This window comes from Phascolarctos cinereus, unplaced genomic scaffold (genome assembly GCF_003287225.1).
Source record: "Phascolarctos cinereus isolate Bilbo 61053 unplaced genomic scaffold, phaCin_HiC Scaffold_726;HRSCAF=1367, whole genome shotgun sequence".
NCBI lineage: Eukaryota > Metazoa > Chordata > Mammalia > Diprotodontia > Phascolarctidae > Phascolarctos > Phascolarctos cinereus.
Window position 1 is genome coordinate 366,497,818 of NW_027556098.1, and position 21,693 is coordinate 366,519,510.

At 43.6% G+C, this 21,693-nt stretch overlaps 2 protein-coding genes across 3 annotated transcripts in view; one reads left to right on the forward strand and one right to left on the reverse strand.

The window, feature by feature from the left end:
• RIMKLA (ribosomal modification protein rimK like family member A) overlaps positions 1-11,669 on the forward strand; it is a 64,044-nt gene extending 52,375 nt beyond the window's left edge. Inside the window, exon 5 of the mRNA XM_020983433.2 lies at positions 2,551-11,669. Coding sequence (XP_020839092.1) covers positions 2,551-3,041 — 491 coding nt within the window. The 3' untranslated portion in view covers positions 3,042-11,669. The remainder of the gene's footprint in view (positions 1-2,550) is intronic.
• Positions 11,670-13,358: 1,689 nt separating this feature from the next.
• The window catches only part of ZMYND12 (zinc finger MYND-type containing 12), a 38,274-nt gene continuing 29,939 nt past the window's right edge, over positions 13,359-21,693 (reverse strand). The window contains exons 6-9 of one of the 2 annotated variants that reach the window (XM_020983431.2): positions 20,182-20,293; positions 16,667-16,890; positions 15,832-15,977; positions 14,480-14,567 (exon numbers count right to left, since the gene is read on the reverse strand). In XM_020983431.2, coding sequence (XP_020839090.1) covers positions 15,876-15,977; positions 16,667-16,890; positions 20,182-20,293 — 438 coding nt within the window. In that variant the 3' untranslated portion in view covers positions 14,480-14,567; positions 15,832-15,875. Of the gene's footprint in view, positions 14,568-15,831; positions 15,978-16,666; positions 16,891-20,181; positions 20,294-21,693 lie in introns of both variants that reach the window. The other variant, XM_020983432.2, reaches the window with a different exon arrangement.

Below are 21,693 nucleotides of genomic sequence, written 5' to 3' on the forward strand. Positions count from 1 at the left end.
TTCTTATTCCTGCCTTTGGCAGAATATGACAAGTTCTAGAAAAGCACAGGGGTAAGAAGGGCATTCCAGGAAGGGGGCGACCAAGCACTTTCTCATAGAGCCGCCCTCCTCATCTCTGTCTCTTGGCTCCCCCGGCTTCCTTCAAGTCCCAGCTAAAATCTCACCTTCTACAGGTAGTCTTTCCTGATCCCCTTAACTTTGCTGATTATTTCAAATTTGTCATGTCTATAGCTTGTCTGTACATTGTTTACATGTTATTTCCCCCATTTGGTTGTGAGCACCTTGAGAGCAAGGACTGTCTTTTGCCTTTCTATGTATCCCTGCTGTAAGCACAGTGCTTTGCACACAGTGGGTGCCTAATTAATACTTATTGACTGACATCGAGTCCATATCATCCGAACAAGCATCACCTCTACAACCTAACAAACAAGTGGACATACAGTTTTTGTTTGAAGACCTGCCTACCTACCTTCTTACCTACCTCCAACTGCAGCCTGTTTTCTTTTGTAAGGAAGTTTTTCTTTCTTGACCTTCAGCCTAAATCTACTTCATGTGAAGCATCTACCCATTGCTCCATTTCTGTTGTCTGGGACCAAGCAAAATCAATCTCGTCCCTTTCCACAGCACCGCCCTTCAGACGCTTGGAGATTGAAGCTGAGGCAGAGATGGGCTGGGCTGGCAGGAGACACCCCTGGTTCTAAGTTTGGATCTGGTGTTAAATAGATGTAGGATGTGCCCTTAGTCTACCCATCTTTAAAATAAGAAAATTATCCTCAGGCAGAGATGTTTTTAAATGAAACAGTCAGAAGTGAACCATTTCAGGTTCCAGAATAGGACATTATCTTCTGCATCCTTGGTAATTAAAAATGGCATTTGGAGCTCACCCTTTGTATCATAGCCACATCCTGTAACTGTTGGTTAGAATTAGACCTGGCCACGCTGTCCCTGCACTGTGCCCAGTGGAGGCCTGTGGAGTACGGTTTTGCCTCTTAAATCACCAAGCAGAATGTGTACTAGTGCCCAGACACTTGTACAGTTTGGCCATGTCACTTATCTTGGTATGAACCATCAAACTGACGAGAGCGTAAGTCCCTCTAGGACTGTTAGGTCAGGAAAAGACTTTGTCGGGCTTGAGGCAGCAGCTCACGGGCCACAGAATTTGAAGATTTTTAAGAGTATTAGTAGGCCCAACCCTCCTGGCTTCTTGAGAGCTATGCTAGGGACCAACCAAGCTGGAGAATCATCATCATCATCATCATCATCATCATCATCATCATCATCATCATCATCTTGATGATAATGATTATAATAATAATATTAGCTAGCATTTCTATAGCACAAATAATTATAAAGCGTTTTACAAAGATCTCATTTTATCCTAACCACAGCCCCGGGAGGTGGGTGCTATTATTATCATCTCCTTTTTATAGATAAAGAAACTGAGGCAGATTTGCCCCAGGTTACCAAGCTAGTGAATGTCTGAAGCCAGATTTGTACTCACATCTCTAACTCCAAGTCTAGCATTCTATTTACTAATTTACCTATCTGCCCCTTGAAAAGCTTCCAGTTCAAGGCCAGGAATGTTGATCTCTCTCTCTCCCTCTCTGTCTTCTATATATGTCTATATATATATATATATATATATATATATATATATATATATATATATATGTATATGTTCATCTCTATCTCTGCTTACCCCCAAGAGAATTTAATATATATGAAGGCAGAAATTTTTTGCTTTTTCTTTGTACACCAAGCATATAGCGCTTGACACTTAATTGGTAATTAATAAATGCTTGTTCATTGACTGATTGAGGATCAACTGGGCTAAGTGCAGGGGGGCTCCTCATGAAGGGTTGTCCGCTGAGTGATCTCTTCAGGTGTAGAGCAGCTCATTGCCTACTGATGCAGAGAGGGGTTGAGATCAGTGTCAGGAAAAGGTGTACTCACATGGATGAAATCACATATCTTTTTTTTTTTTTGTGAGGCAATTGGGGTTAAGTGACTTGTCCAGAGTCACACAGCTAGGAAATATTATGTGTCTGAGGTCAGATTTGAACTCGGGTCTTCCTGACTCCAGGGCCAGTGCTCTATCCACTGCGCCACCTAACTGCCCCAAAATCATATATCTTTTGGAGTATTAGGTGAGTATTAGGTAAATATTAGGCTGGACTTGGGGTCAGAAGGCCTGGGTTCAAATCCTGGCCCAGCTACTTACTACCAGTGTGACTTGGCCCAAGTCACTTTATCTCTCTAGACCTCAGTTTCCTTATCTGTAAAATAAGGGGGTTGGGCTAGGTGGCCTCTAAGATTCCTTCCAGCTTGAGATCTGTGCTGCCATAGTAACGAGCTTCACTTGAGCCAGCAGTAGCAAACAGCCCCTAAGGGTTCTGTGCCTGGCCCCTTCATAGGCCTAGGGCTTTCTTCCATGCCAGAATTTCATCCATCTCTGTCTCTCTCCATCTGTCTCCATAAATAGGTGACTTCCTTGTGTTTGGAAATGGCATTTGTCAGTGTTATTGTTATGTCAATGTGCTTCCTTTGCAGGTGGTGTGGGTGTCATGTGTCCACTCACTGAGCAAGGCAAACAGCTGGCCATTCAAGTGTCCAACATCTTGGGCATGGATTTCTGTGGCATCGACCTCCTCATCATGGATGATGGCTCCTTCGTGGTGTGTGAGGCAAATGCCAACGTGGGCTTCGTTGCATTTGACCAGGCTTGTAACTTGGATGTGGGCGGGATCATCGCTGATTACACCATGTCCCTGCTCCCCAGCCGGCTGACCGCGAAGATGGCCCTTCTTCCAGGAGTGTCCAGTGCTGGTGAGAAGAGTGAGCCCGAAGGATGTGCTTCTGCCCAGGCCGGCCCAGAAAACATTTACATCACCAACGGTGGCTCTACATCCAGTGAGAGTGAACCAGAGCTGGGAGAAATCAGGGATTCTTTGGCAAACACGGCCAGGGCCCAACCCCCTTCACTGCCAGGCCCCAGCTACAATATTAACAACATGATTGCCTCTGAATTAAAACTTAAATGAATTCAGCTTGTGAATATCATTTAAACCAAATCCTGCTGCTTCCCTGATAGTTTTGAATGAATAAGATCTTGACTAATGTGTGTTCATTTGCACAGAAAATAGGAATCCCATCTGGGCACTTACTCACTTTACAGTATTCTTTCTAACGACGATTTAAGAAAATTGCTTGGCTTTGTGGTTTGTACAAAGAGTAAAGAATGCTCCCTGAGAATAACATCCCAGCTGATGAAGTGGAGCTCGGTGCCTGCGTTATGGACACTTGGCTATTCAGTGCCAGGCATTGAATCTCTCTGCCGCTGTAGTCTGCATGTTTCCATCTTGCAACAACAGAGCCCAGTCATTCAGAGCCTTGCGTAGAGAGAATGTTTGAAAGCTTCCAAGAGATCAGGGCAACCGCCAGCCGGGAGCTGTGGAATCCAGATGCAATAATGAGATCTCTTCTGCTAATGGCCATTCAATGTTTCCAGTGCTGTTGTGCTAGAGAACCCATCCCTGCTTCCCACTGATCAACATCTTGGCTTTATTGTGACCTGCTTCTCTGTCACTTAGGATTCAGTGATTTGGGAGCATCTCCATTAGCACTTTCAAAAAAGCACTTTGTAAAAAGTGGAATTCGATCTGCTCTGGGCCTCTTCTCCATTAGGACAAGGGAACACACGCTGATCTGTAAATAGAGCCTGTCTTACAAAGTGCTTTGTTGTCTCCATCACAAAATGGAAAGATATGCTTCAGCAGGTGCCCTGGCCCTAGTTGCCTCTCCCAATCTACTCTTCCTCTTCTCTCGATTCCCTCCGCCTTTTGGTTTCAGTTGGACATGCATTTCATTGAGCCAGGGGACACATGCTTTCTTTTCTTCAGGGGGTAATCAACCCTTCCTCATGTGGGATTTGTGCTTCCTGGAATCGTGTGTGTTAAGTGAAATCAATTAGACGGATAATGTAGCCGATGCCTGGAGAATAAGCATCACACCCATGTAGAAGAATCTATAATTTGGTGTGGCGTGGGTGGGCTGTAGGCATGCCTGTTGGGCTTGGTACTTGTGTGGGTTTGGCTCTGTGGAATTATAATGGGGCAAAGCAACTGGAAACACACTGACCCTGTGGGACATTTCTTAAGTCCAACATAACCCCAGAAATCTGAATTTATGTACCTTTTGAAATGAGGGAGAATTATCTTTCAGGAATCACTACACCTCTTGTTTTCATTTTTGTTTTTTGGCCAACATGAGCATATCCTAAGCGCTTTTCATTCAATTGTCTGTATAGTAGGTGATGAACCTCTCCCTGGGAAGGAGTTATTAAGATAGATAGCTGAGACTCTGATAATATAGGAAATGTCTGTCAACTAATGACACTTCAGAAAAAAAAAGCATACCACAATTCCCACATCCAAGTGAATGTTGTTCCCCTCAAAGCCTCATCTTAAGGGGCAGCTAAGTGGCACAGTGGATAGAGCATTGGCCCTGAAGTCAGCAGGACCTGAGTTCAAATCTGGCCTCAGACCAAACACTTGGCACTTACTAGCTATGTGACCCTGGGCAAGTCACTTAACCCCAATCGCCTAAAAACAAAACAAACAAAAAACAAAGCCTCACCTTAGGAGAGTATACCTTTATTCCTGCAAAGCTGTGAGAACTGAATTTAGACCCAATTTATAAGCTCCAAAAGAAAACCAGTGATACTTTATAGTCACCTTTTATTATGGGGGCTCACATTTTGCTCTCAGCTTTAGCTTAAAATCACTTTTGAATATTTCTAGAAATCAGAATTACCTGCCAATCATTGGGGATGGAAAAAAAATTGTGTCAAAAACATTGAAGTACATTCCCAAAGATGAAGAGAGGCAGAGGGTGGGGGAAATTATTTGAGCAGTGACAGCGTTGGTAGAGCAAATCTACAGCCTTCCAATGGCTATCGCTTTGGTGAGAACCACACCCACCCAGATGTACACGATTTGGTCTGAATAAAGAAATCATTCACATTAACTTACAACCTCACACTAATTTAACATAACTGACTGTAACAAACTGTATAAAATAACAGTACAGCAATTTTTACAACGTAATTTAAAATAGGATTTGTCTAAGAGCACCATGATGGAAAACAGTTCCATAATTTGGGAGAGTTGAATACTCCAAGGCCAGAGCTCTATCCACTGTGCCATCTAGCTGCTCCTTTTTTTTTTTTTAATTGGTCCTGCTGATTACTTTCCCTCGATTGAAATTGACCTAAGTCACATGTCCTGCAGCCAAGCTATCTCTGGAGCTGGGTAGAGGAATCTCACCATGCACAGGATATATTTTATACCTAGCTCAAGGTAGCTCAGATATCACCAAACAATGTATTTGTGACTACATATCTGGTTTAGTTTGGGGTGTGGGGCGGGAACGATAGTATCTCACTTTTATGTGGGTTGTGACACCTTTTACCACTCAGGGGAGATGAGGCAGTGTATGAGTTTGCTTCTGTCTTCACTGGAGTTGACTAAATGCTTTCTTTGTGTCTGAACATCGGCTGGAGCCAAGTGAAGCCCTTGTGGAAATTACATTTGTTCTTTAGCTCTTTTAAGAATCTGCCCCTCCATACATATACCCCCAGGGTACTTTTCTGGGCACAGGCTCTCTTGCCCCAAGAAAAGATCCTTCCCCGTCTGTGAGCTATGCCTACAGAGCATCCCACATCCAGTAGCAGGCACAGGAAGTTATAGGGATGAGGAGTATAGAATCTCTGCTTGCTTATGCCCACCAGCTTTGCCTGAATCATGCTTTGCCTATTCTCTCCTCCCCCTTAAAATCCCTTGGCAGCACCCAGTGTGACTCAGTAGGAAAAAACCTCATACTTGAGGTTGGACAAACTAGTTTGCTTCCGTTTCTAAATTGATTAGCTGATTAGCTGAATGACCTTGGGCAAGCCACTTAAACTTTGTGCCTCAGTTTTTCCATCAGCAAAATGGGGAAAAATACCCTGCCCTAACTACCTTGCAGGATTGCTGTTGCTAGATATGAACTATAATTTGAAAACTGTATTGCAAGAGGTGGAATGAGGAAGGAGTGTGTCTTCTTCCTTCCGTGACTGCAAGATGGGACTCCCCAACACCCATCCCCCTTCAGGAACTTCAGGAGGAAAGAGGCCAATAAGTATCTATTTTTGCATCCTGGGCAGCATGAGAATGCAAGTTCTCAGCACCTTCAGTTCCAGCCTGGAAAGCCTGCAGGGACCATCTGAGTATGACAACAGCCTTAGAGCCAAATCGTATATAAGCTGATTCCCTTGTTCTTCCAATGAAGGACATAACATTCATGTCCATCTCTGTATAATGCCTCTTTTTATTTGGTAGGAGTATCTTGAAGCTGGTGAAAACTTGAATGCCACTAGCTGAGTCACTATGAATATCTTTTGTTATGCACTGATGAAAAAAAAAATTCCTTGTATCTGTATATCTGTGTGTGTTAGGGCTTGCAAAGGTAACTGGAACTCAGGCTTTTAGCTTTAGATCTTTGAGAAGCCTGATAAGCAATACAAGTAACTCCCAAGCCATGTGGGGGCCACATACTCAGACAGACCTCTCACTCACCTATAAGGGAATCCCATAACAAGGACAGACCCCCCACCCCCCAAAAAAAAGAATGAATTTGTTAAAGGCAGCATTTGAAAGAAATGTGGCTAGGGAACATATGTATTGTTTCCCTAGGAAAATAAGGAAATGGGATGGTGTGTCATTTTAATGGGAGAAATAACTATGCGGGGTGGTGTTTATCATTTTAGAGAGAGAATAAAGAGGATGGCAGTCCTTTTACCTAAATCCACTCAGAGGTAGGAGGAATAGGGCCTCATTCTTTCAAGGACTGATTAATTAAGGTTTTAGAAGTGCCCCCCCAATTGAATGCATATCACAGATGAAACTAATCAACTTGACTAAGAATTATAGTTATTTCAATACCTCATATCTTTGTATTAGGTAAGAGGCAGAATACCTTCCCCTTGTAGGCCCCAAAACCTTGGACACCTATGGCTAGCTAAAAGGAACGAAACAGAAGGTTATCGATAGTAACCTTGATTAAATTAGTAGTCAAGTCATTCCCAACTGCTGCTATGGGATAATTCCTAGGATGTGCAGGTGTGTCTGGAGTGATCAGTGTTGACCAGCTGTTCTTTACTACCCTGGCATCTATTGGAGCATCCTTTGATTTTGGACTGCAAGCCACTCTTTCCAGAGCCTGGTGCTGGTTTTGGAGATCCGCCTGTTAAAAAAGACTGGTCCAGACCACTGTTTATCATATGGTAATCTGCTGTAGTGGATAGAGCACCAGACTGGAAATGAGAAGAGCTGAGGTCTAATTCTGGCTCTTCTGACTTGAACACGTTGCTTCACCCTCAGAGCCTCAATTTCTTTATCTGTAAACTGAAGAGCTCAGGCTAACAGATCCCTTCCAGATCTAACATTGTGACTTCATGATCTCATTCCACTTCCTCATTCCACTCTCTGCGGTCAGTAGCTAGGTACAGATTGTCCCTCATCACTGGAAGTCTTTCCAGGTAAAGGCTGGATGTCTGCTTGTGAGAGACATTGTAGGGATTCCTATGCAGATGAACTCAACTAAATAACCTTTGAGATCCTTTCCAGCTCAGAGACTTTATGATTCTATGAACTCGAATAGAAAGAAATTGATAATAGCAGCTACTCTAGTCTCCTCTCCTCTCCAAACCTTAGTTTCTTCATCTACCATGTTGTTGTTGTTGTTCATTTTTTTAAGTCATGTCTAACTCTTTGTGACTCCATTTGGGGTTTTCTTGGCAAAGATGCTGGAATGGTTTGTCATTTCTCTCTCCAGATCATTTTACCGATGAAGAAACTGAGGCAAACAGGGTGAAGTGACTTGCCCAGGGTCACGCAGCTAGTAAGTGTCTGAGCCCAGCTTTGAACTCAGGAAGATGAGTCTTCCTGACTCTAGGCCTGGTGCTCTGTGCACTTTGGCACCACCTCCCTGCCCTCCTTTTTTGACTAGGTGAGCTCTCTGACATTCTATAACAGCTTTATTGGTTACAAAACACTTTCCTTCCATGTTCTTACTTGAGACTCACAACCCAGGTATTATTTCATCCCCATTTTCTAAATGAGGAAACTGGCTTGGAGGTAATTAACTTGACCAGAGTCATATGGATCACTAAAGGCAAAACTCAAGACTCAATCCCTAGTATTCTGACCCCAAGTTTGGAGCTACTGTTCTTTCTACCACATACTGTTATCTCTGAGCTCTCCAGGAGAAGGATAAACAGGCTCCCTCCTGGCCTCGGGGCCCAGAGGAAGGGACTGGCAGGATGGTAGAATGACAGTTGGGCTTGCTTGGTGGAAGGAGGAGAGAGAGAGTGAAGAAAGGGGCTTTTGGAGGAGTCCAGGCTGACCCAGAAGGAAAGAGGAGAGATGGTGGTCTGGTAGACTTGAAAGAAACAGGCAAACCATGAAGCACCTATTACGTGCCTCCTTTGTCCATGGCACAATGGTAAGGGTTAGAACTGTCCTTACCCTCAAGGGACTTACATTCTACTTGACTTCTATTCCCAGAGTTGTTTAAGAGTAGAAAAGAGGCTGGCCAACAACCTGATCTGGAGTTATTTGGCACCTAATTTATTTTGGAGTTTCTTGTGTTATGATTTATTGATTTGGGGTGAGATTTGAATGGGAAATGCCATAATCTCAAACCTGTAAGATAGGTGATGGAATAGGGGAACCCCAAGCTGGTCTTAAATTCCATTCTACAAACATGTAAAATGTGTACTACATACAAGGATCTTTACTTGACATTGGGGGGATATAATGGAAATTACAACACAGCCTCTCTTCACAAGGATCATACAGTGTAATGGGAGCTGGGGGGAGGAGGTGGGTTGGAGAGAAAGGGACCAGGAAACAAATAACTATGGTACGAGGGAGTGTAAGATAAATGCAATGGAGAGGGCCAAAGAGGAAACATTTGAGAGGCAGGATTACTTTCAGCTAGAGGAAAAGGATTTCTGTGAAGATGTGGCATCTGAGTTGGTCCTCCAAAGCAGGGAGGATTTCAATAAGCAAGTCCATTCCAGGCATGTTCTGTGTCAGCAAAGGCAGAATGCCTGGAATGCACCCCCTCCTCACCTCCACCTCTTGGAGTCTCTGGTTTCCTTCAAGTCTTAGCTCACCTCACCTACCTTTTCCTGGTGCCCCTAGCTACTAGTGCTGCCCTTCCCCTTTATTCATTTTGTATATATTTGGAATATATTTATGTATTAGAAGACCACAGGACATCTCCGCCATAGCGTTTAAGATCTTTGAAAGCAAAGACTTTCTTAGTGTCTGGATATAATACACACTTCATAATTGATTGAATGAAAACAAAACATGGAGAATAGACCAGTCTGGAATATGTGAAGGTCAATATTGCAGACATCAAATGTTGGTGTTGGTGGGCACTGGAGAGCCACCACAGACCTTAGGTAGAACGTGAAATGGTCAGAGAGGTGCATTAGGGTACATGCCAATTTCAAAATAGTAAAAATACATGACATCTGGTAATGCCCCATCATACCCCTACATGATAGGGTGATGATTTCCTGAGGGATAGAGAGCTCTGGGGCTGGCTTATGGGCTCCTATATGGTGAAAGACAGTAAAGTGAGGATGTTGGGAGAGGAGATGGACTTTGCTGACCCAGGAACATGTATGTAGGCATGTTGTTGTGCCAGGAGGTAGTAACAGTAGTAATCTGTATGAGGAGTGTGGCTAGACTGAAGGTGCCACTGGAGTTTCAGCTTAGCCTTGAGATTGGTTTTTGGCTTTTCCTGAGTTCCAGGGCTGGCCAGTTATGGGGGGAGTACATGGGCACACTTGTGAGAGGCTCAGTTATGTGGTCACGAAGCAGATTGGCCAGTGTTCCCTCCTTTGGTTTCTCTTTCCCAATCTGGTGTCAGTTTCCCTTGGGTATTTATGGCACAGGGAGTTGGAAGGGCTGAGGGGATTTCCCAGTGAGCAGTGCAATTGTGACATCTTGTGTTCTGATGCTCACTGGAATCAAAATTGACTTGGTGGTGAAATAGGCATGGTTCTGATTCATCAGTTACGTGTTCACTGAGATTACAATTACAAAAAAAATTAACATTTGAGAATTTAGGCCATTTTTGTTCTTCAAAGAAAAGCATAAAACCGTTGCATAGACAAGATAACCAATTCCCTTCACTTTTGATTATCCACACCATTCTAATTATGAGCCAATATCCTTTAAAAACCCTGTCCCTTCACATTGCTCAGAGACCAGACCATGGACAAAGAAAGTATGAGTCTGAGTCAAGTCCAATTCATAAAGCAGATCTGTCATCAAAAGTCGTAGTGCTTTCTGTAACTTAATACCATCAATGTGAGGACACAAAGATCTTGGTCCTGATCTGTCATTAACTCTGTGACTTTAGGCAGGTCACACCTCCTTCATGAGCTTCAGTTTTCCTGTCTGTAAAATTATGGGGTGGTACTAGTGGTTTTTTAGGTTGCCTTCAGCTTTGACGTTCAGTGGCTGTGGTTTTAAATTATCTCCTCATTTGGATTACCCACTCTCTTCTCTGCCATTGCCTTCCTTTCCTTTCCCAGAATTCAGCTTATATGAGGGAAGTTGTCTATTTCACCTTCTAACCCGGAGACAAGGATGAAATCAGGAAAGCTGGGAGAACAGCACTAGAGGCCTTGGGGAAAAGTGTCTCAGAATTACTCAGGTATAACTCTGGCCAATGTCAAGCCCAAGGCTGTAATTCTAGTTGGCGAACCTTACTTGCACCCACTTAATCCATGTTTATTATGACTTGAGATCCAGGGAGAAAGGGATGAATGAGAAGAGGGAAATAGAGAATATTGCAGGGAAATCTCCATTCTGCCTGGTTGGCTGCAAACTGGGTTCTAAGGCTCCTTTATTTTACCAGAAGGCTTTCTGGTATTCACGAGAAGAGACAGCTGGGGCTCCTTATGGAATCGGTCATATTTTCTATATTGCAAACCCATGATATTATTTGAAATCCCTGTCTGGGCCACTATATGGCTGGAAGCAGGAAGCCATTTGTCAGAGGGTGACCAGGCAATCTCTGGGGCTTGTCAAGTCCTGACTGACCATGGCTCTGGTCCCCAAGTTTAAGGTGCCCATAGGACTGAATGTGATTAGGCACACATGGTGAAGCTCAGACTCAGGAAAGCAACACACAAGGCCAATTTCACAGAGGCATGTTCTAGTGCATTATGCAATTTTTATATATGCAACTTGAAGCAAAGAATAACACTGGAAACTCATGTGCTTCCCTGCCTGTTTCTGAAAACTTCAGGTTTTTCAGATCTGGGGGAAATCTTAGTTTTGAATCTCAGTTTCTGAACCTACTGAGAAAAGCAACTTGAAGAGTCCAACCTGGGGGCTATACTACAGTTGAGTTCTCCTTAGGAAAGTTTGAGTTTTTGCTATTGAAATACAAGCTGAGGAATATGTTTTACCTGGACACTAGAATATCGAATTTCCAAATGGCTTATGCAGCAATAACTTGGTTAACTTCCTTGCTGAGATCAGTTACAAATGATGGCTTGTTTTTTTGTTGCTTTTTATTAAAACCACTGCTATGAAACACAACTTTTGTTTTGTCTTTGTTGCCAAAGATGTAGCTGTCTTTCTGTTGCTATTTTTAAAAGAGCCTCATAAGCCAAATCTACATTTATTATTCTTGTATCACAAGAAGGGGGGAATGCCAAGCAAACTCATGTTTGATGAGTTGCATACCAGCTGCTCTTTGAAAAAACAATCATTTTCCATTCAGAGCATGGGTGCACAGGGAATTCAAATAGTCAGCTTTCAACTATCTGAACTAATGAAGGTGGGGGGGAGCATCGTTCAAATGATAATAGCCAATGATGACCTGCTCAGGGTACAGCTCCAGAGGACCATTAAAGATAGGGATATCACAAGAGGGGCCAATGACAATCTCTAGATGGTATGGTGGTAAGTCCCAGCATTTCCCTTTGTCTACTTGAAAGACTGGTCCAATAGTGGTCCCCTTTCAATTTCTCGTTTGTACCAGGGGTAATAGTAGAAGGAAGATGCAGACTTTTGATCGATGAGTGTTCCTGGTCTACATGGGAAAACCTACCCAAGGGGCATATGTGGTTAGGAGATAAGGACATTAGAGTAGCTAAGCAGTGATGGAGAGCTCATGATTAGTCCACAATGTGAATAAACTGTACAAAGACAATCATAACGCAGTGGTCACAAAATGGTAGAAAGATGGTACCATGGATGCAAAAGAAACCTTTTATCAAAGAAATTGGGACTGCAAAGAAATAGATGGATTGGATATGGTCTGTGAGCTGGCCCATTGGTTTCCCCATTGTCCCTTTTGCTTGTTCTTCCCTCCTTTAGCTAGATTTGGAGGGGTTTGGGGGAGAGCTCAAGCAAGTCACTGCTTTCACTCTGCCATCTTGGCTCCGCCCCCCCCTTTAGCTAGATTTGATCCACTATCCTTGTTTAACCCATGGAAACAACAGGAGCTACTTTAGCCACCACCACTAACTTTGTGTCTTCAGCAAAGTTACAGGAAGGAACAGATTCTAGAATGTAATGAAGCCAGTTGGAGTTTGGCATTCTCCCAAAGTTAGCTTTTCACGTCCCTACATTTGAATACAAGGTAGGAGAGGGTTTAAGACTTTTCCTTCTGATTCTCAAGTGCCTTCTGGCTCTAACTAAAGTCATAGGGTCACAGGATTTAGAGCTAGGAAAAGGGCCTCAAAGATTTAATGTGGTATCTTTGCTGTTCTTGCCCAAGGTCACAGTGAGTACTGGCAAAGCTAAGGATGGCACCCTGGTCCCCTGACTCCCAGTACAGAGTTTATTCTGTTGTATTGTTCTAAGCTATGCTACAATATCCCTGGCTGAATTAGTGTCTTAGAACTTTAAAGTTCTCGACACTTGGCTGCCCAAACAGTCCTCTCTTTACTCTTGAGTCAGTGATCAATCAATCCATGTTTATCGAGTGCCAATCACATTTCAGGCACTGCAGGGATGCAAAGATGTGAAAAGACACAAGTCCCTAATCCTTGTATGCTCTTGGAAAGCTATATGTAAAGTGGAAATTCGGGTTGATTTTCATCATCCTTGTACATTGAGGTTTTTGGTTAGACAGGGTGTGAAGAAGCTTCAACCTCGAGGCCACATGTGGCCCTCTAGGTCCTCTGGGCCACATGTGGCGCACTAGGTCCAATCTGGAACGTATTGGAATTCAAATTTTAAAGGGCTGCACATGAGGACCTAAAGGGCCACATGTGGCCTCAAGGCTGAAGGTTCCCCACCCCAGTTAGAGGATAATTTTTTGCATGGATCACCAATGCTATGAATGCACCTGTGACTCTTAGCTGTGGATCACTGACGTGTAAGAAACCATGCACACTGTAGGACCTGACATTCAAACGGTGTTGGGAATGGTAATGCTTTAACAGAAAGTTAAACCTTAAGTCAAAACAAAATCCCTGCAATTGTGATGGTGGTTATTATCAGGGATTTATTTAGCTCTGGGAGCAGCAGCACAGCTTGGAGGCCTCACAAGTAACTCCATCCAACCCCCATCCATGCAGAACGTCTCCACGATATCCCTAACTGGTGGTCATCCAATGTCTGCGTAGGTGCCTCCTAGGACAGGGAAGCCCATAGAGAAGGAGTCTCTGCAGAGCCTCTGAAGTATCTCTGAGCTCAGGCCTGGAGCTTACAGAGCTGAGACAGCTACTGGTCAGGGACTTGTCAAGAACCCATAAAACATGTATGAGGGACAATGCTAGTAAAAGAATAATGATAACACATTTGTCATCATCAGCACTTTAAGGTTTACCAATCGCTTCCCTCATGATACCTCTCTCATACCCCTAGAAGAATTTCCCATTTTATACATGAAAAAACTGAGGCCCAGAGAAGTTAGTGAGTTGCCTGAATCATACATCTAGTAAATGTCAAAGGCAAACCATTTCCCTAATTTATTGGTTGCATTAAATTGTAACTGTGCTCACATTAATGCACAAAATGAGGTATAGCTAGGGATGTACCCCTAGTCTAATGCCCCAATTTCCTATGATAATGGAGTTTACATAAGAAAAAGCATGAAAACAAAAGCATGAAAACAAAAGCATAATAGTGTGCCAATGTCCTGACATCCTATCACACAAATCAAGGTGTGGTAGGATTTCTACACCCTCTGCACAAAGTCCAACTTTCCCTCATAATGGGCATTGTCAAGACACATTTGTCAAAGGTAAGATTTCAAAGCTGAACCTCCTGGGCTGCAGCTGTATGTAACATGTTATTAGCCCATCTGCAGCATGCGTTCCTGTTGCTCTAATGGCCCTGGTTCAGGAAGTACTTGGACGCTTTCGAGATCACTGAGTTTTTGGAAGCAATGAGGCCTAGCAGCTCTCGAAGGGCTTGGGATTCATCTTCTTTATTGGGCAGCTCTTTAGATAAAACATAAGCTTTCACAGCAAGTTCATGAGCCTGAAATGAAATGGAGAAAAATGAAAGAAAATTTTCACAGGACTAGATGAGCCCATTAGATTGTAAGCTCCTTGAGGGCAACTGTATTTTTTGAACTCTTTGTATTGCTAATACTTAGCATAGTTCCTGGCACATAGTAGGCACTTAATAAATGTTTATTGAATTGATGAGATAGAGAGGGGGACAGGATCATAGCTGTAGAGCAGGAAAGTATTTACAGACTGTCTAGACCACTCTCTCACTTTACAGAAGGAAAATGGTCCAGAGAGGAAAGGACAGACAGGGTCACAGGGCCAGAGCCTGAACCCATGTCCCCTTACCCTTTGATCTGCTCCATCTATAACCTGGGCCATCTAATCCCTCCTTACTCAGCCTGGTGGTCCCCAGGGGCTCACCATTCTATATCAGTGTTGGGCTTTAGTTCAGCTTCGATTCAGACCTCCTGAACTCAAATGATCAACCAGCCTCAGCCTGCCCCAGCAGTAGCCACCATAGGGTGAACCACTCTTTTTTTTTAAAAAAATTATTTATTTTTCATTTTCAACATTCACTTTCATAAGATTTTGAGTTCCAAATTTTCTCCCCATCTCTCCCCTCCCTCCACTCCAAGACGGTGTGCAATGTGATATAGGCTCTACATATACATTCATATTGAACCTATTTTCACATTAGTCATGTTGTAAAGAAGAATTAGAACCAATGGGAGAAACCATGAGAAAGAAGAAACAAACAAAAAAGAGAGAGAGAGAGAGAGAGAGAGAGAGAGAGAGAGAGAGAGAGAGACAGAGAGAGAGACAGAGAGAGAGAAAGAGAGAGAGCGCAAACAGTATGCTTTGATCTGCTTTCAGACTCCATAGTTCTAACTCCTTCCCAGCCAAAGCACTTCCCATTAAGCCATACTTTTCATTCTAGTATCTGATTTTCTGATTTTCCAGCCTCCCTTGAAGGTGAAATATCAATGCCCTGCTCTTCAGATGACTCTATGAGGGCTCTCCGACTCCCTCTGTTTCCTGTTAGAAGTAGGATTACCTTTAACAAAACACCTAGGCAAGCCCACCCACCCAAATTTCCATTAACTCATAACAGATTTTCTCTGGGAGACCAGTCCTGAGCTTAAAATAACTGCAGCTGCTTTGAATCTAGGGGGTATGTATGTCTGTGTCTGTCTGTCTCTGAGCGCACATATGTGCAAATTCTAATGCAATTGGGAAAATTGAGACCAAATTTCAAGTTTTCTATACATTATGGCACCATGGAAACTTGCCTTTGATAAATTCATCATTAGGTAATGGAGCATTGCCACTGTTTTCAGGATTTTAATAATGATTTCTGGCTTTTCTTTTGCTGTGTGTTCTCGGATTTCCAAGATGGTTGACAGGATGTGAACTGCTTCTGCTTCCTGGGGTTCATCTGCATGGAAAGTGGATCGGTTATGGCACGCTTAAAAGTAAGACTCCAAGCACCCCTTCCTGGCCCCTGCCACTGAGAAGGAATTTCACTAGTTATGTGACAGCCTTAGACTACTGTCCTCTCCAACATCTAACTTTCCAAGTCCCTCCCTCTCTTCCACTCCCTTTCAGCTACACATGGTATTGTACACACACCTTTGATCTTGTCATCACCCACAAAGGTTCCACTTCTATGATGAAGAATTCTGAAATTATTTTACTCAATCATAACCTCCTATCATTCCACTTCTATACCTTAATGTTCCTGGACTTATTTTCTTTCTCATTGTGACTTCCAGTCTCTCTAGCCCTCAGACTTGCCTAAGCCATCATCCTAGGTCTGGCTCTACCCCATAGTTAATCTGGTCAACTCTATACTATATATACATTATACCATACTATGCTATACTCTACTCTACCGTACATATACTACACTATATATACTCTCAGTTCCCTTGCTCCATTGTCCTTTGACTGCTCATGCCTGGCTAAACCCCAACTCTGGACAGCTCCTACCATCTGCCTCTTCTAGCCCTGCAGAATGAATGAATTAAGCATGTATTAAGTGCTTACTATATGCAAAGCACTGTACTTTGTGCTGAGAATACAAACAGAAAAGCAAGACCATCCCCCTGTTCTTAGAGAGCTCACATTGGGAAGATGGTGACATATGGCAGGTTTCTGCTGCAAGTCAGATGGAAATATCCCATTGTCCTTCGGGCCCAGCAACAAAGCAAATGGTAATGTCGGTTCTTTAATGTCACTTCCACTGATAAAATCATATCTGTTTCTGATGTTGAGCCACTGGATGGTGCCAAGGACTTTGGTGGCATAAACTTTCTTTTCTGGATCTTTGATAGCTGTGGCTGTAGTACCTACAGGAACAATTTCCAGGCTATGTCTCTACAAGGATTGCTTCCCACATGACCCACCCTATCAGGTTCTGAGCGAAGATGATGATGATGGTGGTGGTGGTGGTGGTTTCACTTGCCTGGCACCTGCTGCCTCTTGCCTATTCCTCAGGGGCATTGCTGCTTTAGTGAGGCTGGCTTGCCTACCCTAGGGCAGTTGACAGTTGGTGGGGATGGCTGACCCCTTTTCCCTAAGAGCTGCTTCCCTGGATAATGGCTGTGAGGGTTGGGCTGGAAACAGGACTACTGGCCTGGGAGGAGACGGAGGTGCTGTGCCTACTTGGATAAAGCTGGAGAAGGTCACAACTGTGGTGATTATCACCACTACAGATTTATGTTTTATAATCTCAACTGGGTCCTCGATTTAGCAAGGTAATCCTTTTCTGCCTTTCTGACTGATTCTTTATCTTATTCCCCACAGAAGCTGTTACAAACCTTCTATTCGTAAGCCTTCCACACTCTGCCTATCCTCACAGTTGAAGATACCACCTCTTCTCTTCTTCTCTATATGATATAATCCCTTGACATCATCCTCCATTCACTGCTTTATTCCAATCTCTCCCAAGGCCAGCGCTTCTACGTGCAAACTTGATCCCAACCCCTCTAATCTCTCCAGCAGATTGCCTCTACAATTATTCCAATCCCTCTTTAATCTGTATTTTCTCCCCTATCTACTGGTTCTATTCCTGCCACCTACAAACATGGTCAGGTCTCTCCTATCTTTAAGAAACTCTCACTATTCGCCACCATCTCTTCAAGCCATCATCCTAGATTTCTTTTCCCTTTATCAGCTGAACTCTAGAAAAATCTCTCTACTCTTGTGGCCTCCAGTTCCTCTCCTCTCTCTCACATTTCAACCCTTTACATTCTGACCTCTGTGCTCACCACTCACCTGAATCTTATCTCTCCAAGGGACCACTGATCTCTTCACAGCCAGATCTAGAGGCCTCTTGTCAGTCCACATCCTTCAGGCCTTGCCACAGCCTTCCGTGCTGTTGACTCCTGAACATTTCTTCCTGTGTTTTCACGATACTGTTTTTTCCTGGTTCTCCTCCTGTGTGTCTAATAATTTCTTTTCAGTTTTCTTTGCTGGATTTTATTCATAACCCTACCCCCCCAAATATGGATGTTCCATTAGGCTCTGCCCTGGGCTATTTTTTCTTGACTTTCTACATTCTTTCTTGGAGTCTTGGAGACTTCATTAGCTTACAAAGAGTTCAATTACCACCTGTATGCTGGCGATACCCAGATCCATTATGTCAAGCTCCAGTCTCTCTGCTGAGCTGCAGTTCTATGTGATAAACTGACTTTTGAACATTTCAAATGCAATGTCTGAGATGGAACTCATTTCCTTTCCTCCAAAACTCATTTCTCTTTTGAATTTTCCTATTTCTGTCTAGGATAGCACTATCTTTCCAGTTACCAAGGTTAGCAGCCTGTGTCATCCTCAACTTTTCACTCTTATTCACCCCACATATTCAGGTGGTTGCCAAACCTTGTCATTTCTATCCTCACAATACTTCTTACATACGTCCCCTTCTCTCCACTTACACAGCCATTACATCGGTTCAGGCCCTCATCACCTCTTACCTGGATGCCACGATAACCTCCTAATTGGACTTCCTGCCTTGTGTCCTCTCTCCAACCCACTCAGCTGACAAAGTGATTTTCCTAAATCACAGTCATGTCATTGTCATGACATGTCACAGTCATGACACACCATGTCATTCTCCTCCTATGCAACAAACTATAATATCTCCCCATCACCTCTGGGATCAAATGCAAACTGCCATTTGGCATTTACAGTACTTCACAATCTGATGCCAACCCACCTTCTTGCCATATAATACATTGCTCCTCTTCATAAACTCAGTGGTCCAGTTAATAGGACCTTCCTACTGTTACCTCATTCACAGTACTCCCTCTCCTATCTCCATGGATGCCTTGGACCTGCCCTGGGCTCAGATATGTGACCTTTTGCTTTATCTGGTCTGGAACTAATGCATACATCACTTCCTAGACAACATTTCCAAACCATACTCTGCATGCACTACCTCCACCTTTCCAGATCCTTTTAAGTTTTGTATTTCCCCCATTAGAAGCTAGGCTCCCTGAGGACTGACTTGCTTACTTATATCTGTATCCCTAGCACTTACCATAGTGCCTAGCATGTAGTAACCATGTAGTAAATGCCCTGTATGTCTGTCTATCTATCTGTAATGGAGTTTTGGTGCATGCTCATATCACCTAAAATGGTGTCATTCATGTGGAAGATGCCAGGGACCTACTTTCAGGAGATTGGAGGAATGGAGTATGTGTGGACATTCTGCATTGGCCTGCCAAATGGTTGGGGGCAGCCTTTTTCCACTGGAGGCATAGCTGGGACTGTTTGAGTGTCATTGGGGCAAAGGACTCCTTACTCATAGCAGAGGACACCATGCTTGGGTTTGCCTCCTCCCCCTTTCCCATGGGGCACTGTCCTGTCAGTGTCATTTGACATGGGGCCCTGAGCAGTGTAGATTAGCTATGTCCTCCCTCCTGGGGCTAGAATAACCAAAAGGAGCAATCCAGGAGAGATTACACTGCCTCAGAGCCCACAGCTGCTTAGCAATCTCTTCCCATTGCTCCCCTTCTTCCTGCCAGGACATGGTGTTTGTAAAACTGCCCACAGACTAACTTTAAGTCTAGGGGTTGACTTACATTAACCTTGCAAACAAATCCAGATAAGTGACCAGCCCGCTGTCAAAGGCAAAGGGAGCATCAGCCCTGGGCACAGCCCAGAGGCTAGTAGCCAAGTCCTTCCAGTTCTGAGAAGCTCTCATGGCCTGTTGAGAGCCCTTGTTTCTGTCCCATTCATGCTTCAGCAACTCCCCCTTCCCTCAGCACCTTGGCCAGTGCTGCCCCTCTGATTCCAGCCAAGCAGACCTACTTACTATCTTCCACAAAGTAGTTATTCCTACCATTAAAGGTACTTTCATTAAAAAGTCCAGGATCCAATTCCTGGATTGACCCTTGGCAGGCATGCCAAGACATCTGTGGGGTCAGTGAGATATGTAAAATGGCCTAGGGTTCTGAGTTCCAGTCTAGTCACTGGAAAACTCTATTCACTTCCTGTGCTTCAGTTTCTTCATCAATGAAATGGAGGAAATAATCAATATGACTAAATAGTATATTCAATGCAATACTTTTCTCGCTCTCACATCAGCTGAGAATATAACGAACAACATCATTGCTATTTTAACAAAGCGTATTTACCTAAACCAGTGTCATTTTCCAATTCCTTGGCCAAGATGTCTGCTGGTTTCTTGCGAGCACATAGCTGATTTTGAATATGTTGATCTAAAAATGTATGCCAGATATCAGTTACCTGTAAAGAGAGAAAATAAAGGTAAGCCACGTTACCATGACACTTGCCCTTCACTAGTTAACTATGGACAGCCAGGGAAGTTAATTTGGTACAGATTAGCTGCTGGGCACATCTTCTTACAGGGTGGAGATGGTTTTATTCTTAGAAGCCTGAAACTACTGTGCCCTGCCCACGCCAGATCAAAGCAGGCATGACTTTGTATCAATAGGTATCAATATCAATATCAATATCAATATCAATAGGTAGTGTAAGCCATTGCCACACTGGTTTAATTTGGGAGCAGCCTTAGCTGGGGGCAGGGCAGAAGTTCTGGTTCATTTTGCGACAATCCCAGGGGATTCCCTGAAATCCTTGGGCAACCTCATGTGGCTTGAAGTACTCCTAGGAAGACCTGAAAAGATCAGTGTGGGGATAGGAAGCGGGAAGAGGAGACCTGACTTGGTCCTATGTTATAATGGTAAGAATGACAGATGCTTTATATTTCTGGTATTGTTGGGTAATCAACTGCCACACAGAGCTGAATTTTCTAGGTAGCTAAACTTTACCCCTTTAAACACACAAACTACTTTCATTTTAGACATTTCTTGTGGAAATCTTTCTAAAAAGCATTATTGACTTCCTTGTCGTCTTAGACAGAAGATATAAACCTCCATATTTCTGTTGAGGGCATCACTAGCCTCTAGGTTGCCCAGGTAACATGATTTCACTTAGTAATAAATATTGAGAAGCAAGATGGTGGAATAAAGCATGGACTTGCCTGAATTCTCTCCCAAACTTCTCCAAACACCTTCAAACAATGCCTCAAAACAAATTATAGAGCAGCAGAACCCACAAAAGGATGGAGTGAGACAATTTTCCAGCCCAAGACAACTTAAAAGGTCAGCAGGAGAAGTCTGTTGCACCTGGGTGAGTGGAACACAGTCTAGCAGAGACCGTACCAGCACAGACCCGGTCCCAGCAAACTAGAAGCAGGACTCAACAGTAACTGAATCAGTGGCAATGGTGGTGGTTTCCAGACTTCTTAGCCCACAGAAGGTAAGGGGGTTGGACAGCTGGTCAGAAGGAGATTTCAGGAGTCCCTCTGCTGACACCAAAGGCAGGACTCTGTTGCTTTGCCCACACTTGGATCTGAGTCACAATCCTGGGTCTCAGTCCCAGGAGGAGGAGGAGGACCATTAGCACACCAGAGCTTGTAGCCACAGAGAAGCTGGAACCCTGATCACAGTTCCAGGGTGGAAAAGGGTGCTTATAGTCACTCATAGACTAATGGCACAATACAGGAAAGTACTAAACACACCTCTCCCTAGATCATACCACCTTGGAAAAACCAAAAACTCGCAGGTCCTCAGAATTATCTCTGAAAACAGCTATACAAAATCTTGGACATGAGAAGCTTGGGA